This window comes from Neomonachus schauinslandi, chromosome 3 (genome assembly GCF_002201575.2).
Source record: "Neomonachus schauinslandi chromosome 3, ASM220157v2, whole genome shotgun sequence".
In the NCBI taxonomy this organism is placed as follows: Eukaryota; Metazoa; Chordata; class Mammalia; order Carnivora; family Phocidae; genus Neomonachus; species Neomonachus schauinslandi.
This window is the reverse complement of record NC_058405.1, coordinates 100819264-100827469: the sequence shown is the minus strand read 5'-3', so window position 1 is coordinate 100827469 and position 8206 is coordinate 100819264. Positions and strand designations below refer to the sequence as shown.

The following is an 8206-nucleotide window of genomic DNA, read 5'->3' as shown; positions in this document are numbered from 1 at the left end:
TTCAGAAACCAAACTGCCGGTGACACGGCCACACTACGCAAGCGCAAAGGCAGAACCCGCGGGCTTCCTCCAGGTCTTAGCATTTGGCGCGAAATCCCGGCTCCGTGGGCGGGGCTGAGGGAGAAGCCGCGCTCATTGGGCAGGTTTGGCGCGAAATCCGCGAGCTCTTGCGCCGCGATTGGCTCCGGCCATCCCGGCGGGGCGAGGGGGCGAGCAGTGGCGGCGGCGGCGCGCGCAAAGCTGTAGCGTCGGTAGTGAAGCGACTCGTGGCTGCGGAGCGTGTCGGCTGCGACCCCTCTGCTCCAGGCAGCCATGGACCTCGCGGCCGCAGCGGAGCCGGGCGCCGGCAGCCAGCACTTGGAAGTGCGCGACGAGGTGGCAGAGAAGTGTCAGAAACTGTTCCTGGATTTCTTGGAGGAGTAAGTCGGCGGGCACCCCTTCCTCGCGGAACTTCCCCGAGCTGCCCCTCCCCGCTTCCGGCTCCCGGGGCCCGCCGATTCGCGGCTCCCGGGGCCGTGGAGCCGCCGTGTATTGGGGAATGGAGGGGTCACGCGCCTTGCAGAGTGTCCCACGCCCCACTTGGGGCTTAGCCGGGCTGCCGCGGGGCACTAAAATTCACCGTGAGCCCTTCCTCAGACTCTGTGGGCAGCGCTTTGGTCCCATCATTCAGTCTTCACCGCCTGTAAGGCTGGTGGTCCCGTCGGCCCTGGGTACCTGTACGGAAACTGAGGCTCGGGGAGGATAAGTGGCACGATCGAGTGGGGATCCCTGCACAGTCCTGACTGGACCGGACAGCCAGGCCCCTTGGTGTTGGGGGCGCCGAGGGCCCGGGCAACCCCTGGAGCCTTTGGAGATAAAAGTACTAGAGTGAACCCTGCGCGTAGACAGGTGCTGGGGGGCGGGGGGAGGAGAGTCCCCGACCTGCTTGAAAGTGAGCACACTCCCTCCATCCATCCCTCCCTTTCCTTCCACCGCCCCCTCCCCATGCACGGACTTTTTTTTTTTTGGTCAGTTGCCTTCCAAGCTCCTGTCCTCTCATAACCTCCCTGCCTGGCTTTCCGCCACTGCCGCCAGTTACTTTTCTTAGTGCAGATGTATCACTTCTTTCCCTAAGAGTATAGACTTTGGAGTGTCTTATGAAATTCTTTTTTTGTTTATTGTAAAATATACATAACAGAACTTGGCATTTAACTTTTTTAAGTGGAGAGTTGAGTGGCATGAAGTACATACATGCACCTTATTAAGCAACTATCACCATCATCCATCTCCAGAACTCTTTTTGGTGTTCTCAAACTGACACTGTGCAACCACTAAACAGTAACCCCAATCCCCCACCCCGCCCCAGCACCTGGCAACCACCCTTCTCCTTACTATGAATGTCATTATATAGTTACCTCCTCCTATACTTGGAGTGTGTGTCCTTTTGTGACCAGCTTATTCCACCATAATGTCTTAAAGGTTCATCCGTGTATACAGCATGTGTCAATTTCTTTTTAAGGCTGAATAGTATTTAACTATGCGTGTACCACTTTTTGTCCATTCATCCACTGACTTTTGGGTTGTTTCCACACTTTTACTACTGTGAATAATTCTGCTGTCTTATGAAATTCTGATATATTTAAAACAATAATTTAATTTACATTCTCTACCTCTGCCTAACAGCTCTCATCTTTCAAAGCCAGTTAAAGACTTACAACTCCTTTGTGAAACCCTATAAACCTTTCAGGCAGCACCAATCCTTTCTTCCTTTATGCCCCTAAGGTGCCATTTTCCATTATCTCTGTAGAGTATCATATCTACCTGTCAGCCACTTCATCTTGAATGTAAATCCCACCCTTAACCCCACCTGGCCACCACACCATATTGCAAAAGTCCTCAATGAATGTTTAATTTTAACAAGGGATATAATTGCCTTCGTTACCTTGCAGTTTACCATACAGCTAGGTGCTGGGGATGATGATAGATATGACAGATAATCACATCTCAAAATTCCAGCTTTGATTTGCCCTTGTTTATGTAATAAAGTCCCAAATTCTTCACAGCTCTTCCCAGTTTCATCTTTCACAACCAGCCTATTCCTATACCTTTGCTGACATTGCCACTTATTTGCCAACATCTGCAGTCAGTTTCACCACCACTGGGGGTTTTTTGGTGTTTTTGTTTTCTTTCAAATTCTGAACCTTTTGAATTCTTGAAGCCTTTCTACATGTTCTTGTTGGGCAGAATTAGTTTATAGTCCCCCAGCACATTTCTTGTACTTTTTTTTCCCCCTTGATTTTATTTATTTATTTACTTTAAAGATTTTATTTATTTGACAGAAAGACACAGCGAGAGAGGGAACACAAGCAGGGGGAGTGGGAGAGAGAGAAGCAGGCTTCCCACTGAGCAGGAAGCCCAATGGGGGTTCAGTCCCAGGACCCGGGGATCATGACCTGAGCCGAAGGCAGACACTTAATGACTGAGCCACCCAGGCACCCCTTTTCCTTGATTTTATTGTGGAAAGAACACAACATGAGACTAACTTCTTAACAAATTTTTAGCTGTACGATATAGTATCATTGACTATAAGTACAGTGTTACACAGTAGCTCTCTTAAAGCTTATTCAGTCTCACTTGGCTGAAACCTTATGCCTATTGATTAGTACCTCCACATTTCCCACCTTACTCTAGCCTCTGGCAACCACCATTCTGCTGTCTATTTAATGTAAGCTCAGCACCCAACCTGGGGCTTGAACTCCTAACCCTGAGATCAAGAGTCGCATGCTCTACCAGCTAAGCCAGCCAGCTGCCCTCATTCCACTTTGACTGTATTAATTTGACTATTTTAGGTATCTCATATAGGCAGGATCATGCAATATTTGTCTTGCTGTGATCGGCTTATTTCATTTAATGTAATGTCCTCAGAGTTCATCTTTGTTGACACATATAGCAGACTTTCCTTTTTAAGGCTGAGTAGTATTCCTTTGTACGTGTTGTATACATTTTCTTTACTCATTTGTCATGGATGTTTAGATTCTCTTGTTACCTCTCTTTAATAAGAGTGTCTCCTGTGTTCCTAGGGCAGGAACAACACTTGTCATTTTAGCTTCAAGTATCTCTGGCATAATGCTTTGCAGGTAGATGTCCAGTATATATCTTAACAGAGCATGCTGTATTTGAAGAAGGAATTGATTTTTGCCTCAAAATGAATCTGCATTCTATGTAAAAAGAACAAAAAGCAAAAATATTTGTGATAATCCTTTATATTGTATGTATAGATGTTTCTGTTTTCCTGAGGACTTGGACAGTGAAGCACCTCATCTCTGTATTTTCACGTTTTTAAATTAACAACCAGTCCGTTAGTTTTCCCTATAGTAACTGAATCTTTGGATTTCAACCTGCATTTCTTGGTTTAATATTTTCCAATCTTAATTATACATAACAATAATAAAAGAATAGTTGGCATTTTTTTTTAAGATTATTTATTTATTTATTTATTTGACAGAGAGAGAGAGCGAGAGCAGGAACACAAGCAGGGGGAGTGGGAGAGGGAGAAGCAGGCTTCCTGCTGAGCAGGGAGCCCGATGTGGGGCTCGATCCCAGGACCCTGGGATCATGACCTGAGCCGAAGGCAGATGCTTAACTACTGAGCCACCCAGGCACCCTAGTGGGCATTTTTCATTAGAAAATACTAAATTAAGAAATGCAGATTAAAATTGGAAGGCCTAGTTTTTCTGTGTTCTAGGCTCTGTGCAAAGCATTTTACAGGCATTCTCATTTAAACTCCACAGTAATCTTCTGAGATAAAGCAATGTCCTAATTTATTTATTTTTTCTCAAAAAAGGGGGATAACTAACTTGCCCTAAGTTACACAATTAGTAAAGTGAGCCTGTCTGACCCTACAGCTGATGAATTTTAACCAATACACTGAGTTATCAGGCATCTAGATTCTTCTTTTTACTACCTAATTCTTAAGTTTAATCTGACTTGCATGTACCTGCAGGTTCCAGAACAGTGATGGAGAAATTAAGTACTTACAGTTAGCAGAGGAGCTCATTCGTCCCGAGAGAAACACGTTGATTGTGAGTTTTGTGGACCTGGAGCAATTTAACCAACAACTTTCTACCACCATTCAAGAAGAGTTCTATAGGTATGGTGTATCAATCTTCTTTACTTTAAATAAGCATGGAGCCTGTGAATCCAGATCTTCTTGAACTGCCAAGTGTTCGTTTGTGAGGCAGAAGCCAGCTGTCACAGAGGCCCTTTGATAGAGCCAGTGGTCATTTTAGTTGAACTAATTTAGGCCTTTGTGGAGCCGAATATTTTTCATATGCGAATGTTGAAAACCTACGCCTTCTATGTAGCTTTCCCATTTTCAGAGGATCGCTTACTTTCTTTCAGGCATTCAGTGCTATTGCTGTGTCATTCATTTGATTCTTTCCCTTGCCCCCAGAAGTAGGTATTTGAGAAAGTGTGTGGATCCTCTTCTTAATCAGGGTGTCTTTAAAGTATGACATTGTCCTTAAAGTTTAATTTTTTTCTGATTATGAAAGTAATGTGTATGTTGTAGGAAAGGTAGAAAGTAGAGAAAAGTAGAGAGAATACATACATATCTGTGGATAGTGGGATTACATATATATTCTCACCATCCATAGATAACCCATCATTAGCAGGTCTGCAAATGTGGAGTTTCCCAAGGATCTTCTGGCACATTTTGTTTTATTTCTGGGTATTATGTAACTATTGAGGTCATACTGTAGATATAGTCGCCTGCCTTCACTTAACAGTATAACGTAATTTTCCATATCCTATAAAATCCCTTGAAAACATTTTAATAGCTGAATGGTATTTCTTTTGGGCAGAAACTAGACATTAATTAGTCTTTCATTTTATTTTTAATTGCTGTATAAAATAAGAAACATCTCTTTAAACAAATCTTTGTCAGCATTTGGATTAATAAATAACATTATGTAAATGCATATAATATAAATAAACATTAATAAATAAATGTGACAATCTGTATAAATAAAACCAAGTTAAAATAAACATTGTGGACAGTTGTGAAAGAGAAATGAAGACCCAGAAGTAAGGAGAGACAACCCTGTTCCTTTACATGGTGGGCTGGGAGATGGATGACTTGTTTCAGTGTTTCTGATCATCGGGAATAGTTTCGGGGATAAGCAGCAGAGTTTATTGTAAGAATACACAGCTGGAAAAGTTGTATTGACGAGTGAGGGAGATAGAAAATCCAGGCTGGTGGTAGAAATACCTATACCCATACCTCATGCACAGGCCATGTAGCAGTTCTGTCTCCTGAAGGTAGCTCGTTGTTCAGAGGACTTCCAGATCCCACTGCTTAAACAAACCAAGCTGTAACAACTACTGGGAACTTGTATCAAGACACTTCAGTCTAACCAATCAAGTGGTATGTTTCTGCCAGTTTGCTCTCATGTCAGTACACAAATTTCTCCCCTCATCCATTTCTTATCAGTCAAAAATTATACCTAGAAAAATATACCAGGCCTTGACATCAAATGGGAGACTGTCTTGCTGGATTGTAAACCACCAAGATTGTTCAGGTAGATTCATCTTGGACAGAGGAGTGGCCTACAGTGTCAGTGCTAAGTGCTAATTTAAAGATAGTAGATATTTGGGTATAGCATTTTATCTTTTGTGTTTCTTTTGTCTTAGATCTATTTATGGTGGATAGGAGGGATTGGAAGAGGCTCATAAACCTAGACTAGACAATATAAGTGTCCTGCATAGTTAAATTTTAAGGCTTGGTTGTAGCCAGATGAAATTGCTTAGTCTCAGCTGTTTATAAGCATGAAAGGCCTTGGTAGGCCTCTTGAAGAGGACATGTGATTTTTGTTCGTTTGTTTGCTTTTCAGAGTTTACCCTTACCTGTGTCGGGCCTTGAAAACCTTCGTCAAAGACCGAAAAGAAATTCCTCTTGCCAAGGATTTTTATGTTGCATTCCAAGACCTACCTATCAGACACAAGTAAGAAACCCTTCTTTGGAAGAACAGGAATTCACCAAACAGTATAGGCATCATTTAATGATTAAAAAACTCAGGAGGTTTAGTTGTTTTTTGTTTTTGTTTTTAAGATTTTATCTATTTACTTGAGAGAGAGCAAGTAGGAGAGAGAGCACAAGCAGGGAAGAGGGGCAGAAGGAGAGGAAGAAGCGGACACCCTGCTGAGCAGGGAGCAACACAGGGCTTGATCCCAGGACCCTAGAATCATGATCTGAGCCGAAGGCAGACGCTTAATTGACTGAGCCACCCAGGCACCCGTAGGTTTAGTTTTATATGTGTAAAGAGTTAGGCTTAGTTATCTAGAAAGTTTGGTTTTGGAGAAATACATTTTTCTAGGGAGATGAAATAGGAATTAAGTTAAATCAAGCCATTTTTGGGGATTGTCATATTTCAGGACGCCTTTCAGGGGACATCTGGGGAAAAATCAGTCAAGTGAGAAAATATGAAAACTGAGAACAGTCACAGAAAATCATGAATCTTTGGAAATTTTTGTCAGAGCTTAAATGGCATAACTTTAAAACATGTTTTCCTGTTAGCAGTTATTTAAAGAATAAATTTACTGGAAGAAATTGAAGTGATATTTTGAAAACTTAAACTACTGAAATTACTTGTAAAATTAACAAGTTATTTAATATAAAATGGGTTTGTGAGGTAAAGGAAGTGTTTCTGAACTTCTGAGTATACCATTTTTTTCCTATGATAATTTTATTGTGAAACTAATACATGATTATTTAGAAATTATAGGTAAGCAGAGAATATTTGCATATAAAATAAAATAGGATCATCTGTTTTACAGTTGTAATTTTATTTCTTTGGTGTCCTTTAGTTTTCATATTGATGTTTTTTGCTGTGAATGCATATACACTGTCTAATTTAGGAATGGGCACATTGACTAAATCATTCTTGGAGAAGTCCAAAGAATTCCTTCTCTTGTTGTTTTGTTTTTGTTTGTTGTAACATAAATGTATCCTTGAATACCCTGTCATTAAAATGGAAACATTTCGGGGTGCTTGGGTGGCTCAGTCAGTTAAGCGTCTTTCGGCTCAGGTCATGATCCCAGGGTCCTGGGATTGAACCCCACATTGGGCTCCCTGTTCAGCGGGAGGCCTTCTTCTCCCTCTCCCTCTGCCTGCTGATCTGCCTACTTGTGTTCTCTATCTCTTTGTCAAATAAATAAATAAGATCTTTAAAAAAAAAAAAAGAAACATTTCTTAGTTTGGAAATGAATATTTACTAATGAGACATCTATCTTTAAACAGAATTCGAGAACTCACATCATCCAGAATTGGTTTGCTCACTCGCATCAGTGGGCAGGTGGTACGGACTCATCCCGTTCACCCAGAGCTTGTGAGTGGAACATTCCTGTGCTTGGACTGTCAGACAGTGATCAAGGATGTAGAACAGCAGTTCAAATACACACAGCCGAACATCTGCCGAAATCCAGTTTGTGCCAACAGAAGGAGATTCTTGCTGGATACAAATAAATCAAGATTTGTTGATTTTCAAAAGGTATTATCTTCTGTTGCGTTCAGATTCAGTTTATGCTAATAATTCACCTCTAGGCACTATTTGAGAGAGAGCGCGAGCGCGCACACAGAGGGACAGGGCGAGGGAAGAGCAGATCCCCACTGAGCAGGGAGCCTGACGTGGGACTCGATCCCAGGACCCTGGGATCATGACCTGAGCTGAAGGCAGACACTTAATTGAGCCACCCAGGTGCCCCCTAAAGGTGAAGTTTTTAAGTAGATGTTATCGCTTACCAAATTGCGAGGAGTATTAGGGTAGAGAATTTTTACAGTGAATTTTGGCAAATGTCAAAAGTCTGCAAATGGTAAGAATTTGGAATATGTTGATATTTGTGGCATTAATTTAGATTATATGGCATTTGAAAGATAATCTCTTCTCCTTCTTGGCCATTGTTACAGGTTCGTATTCAAGAGACTCAAGCTGAGCTTCCTCGAGGGAGTATCCCCCGAAGTTTAGAGGTGATCTTGAGAGCTGAAGCTGTGGAGTCAGCTCAAGCTGGTGACAAGTGTGACTTTACAGGGACTCTAATTGTTGTGCCTGATGTCTCTAAGCTTAGCATACCAGGTCAGTAATCTTTGGCTCAAATCTAACAAATTCTCATTACCTGAAGCTACAGAACATTCAGCTTCTTGAATCTTTCTTATTTTTGGCTATCCATCAGG

The 8206-nt window shown here is 42.1% G+C and overlaps 1 protein-coding gene across 2 annotated transcripts in view; it reads left to right on the top strand.

Annotated features, from left to right (window-relative positions):
* Positions 1–272: 272 nt before the first annotated feature.
* MCM6 (minichromosome maintenance complex component 6) overlaps positions 273–8206 on the top strand; it is a 32291-nt gene continuing 24357 nt past the window's right edge. For both annotated transcript variants that reach the window (XM_021695819.1, XM_021695818.1), the window contains exons 1-5: positions 273–419; positions 3983–4129; positions 5871–5981; positions 7277–7526; positions 7943–8108. In XM_021695819.1, coding sequence (XP_021551494.1) covers positions 313–419; positions 3983–4129; positions 5871–5981; positions 7277–7526; positions 7943–8108 — 781 coding nt within the window. In that variant the 5' untranslated portion in view covers positions 273–312. The remainder of the gene's footprint in view (positions 420–3982; positions 4130–5870; positions 5982–7276; positions 7527–7942; positions 8109–8206) is intronic.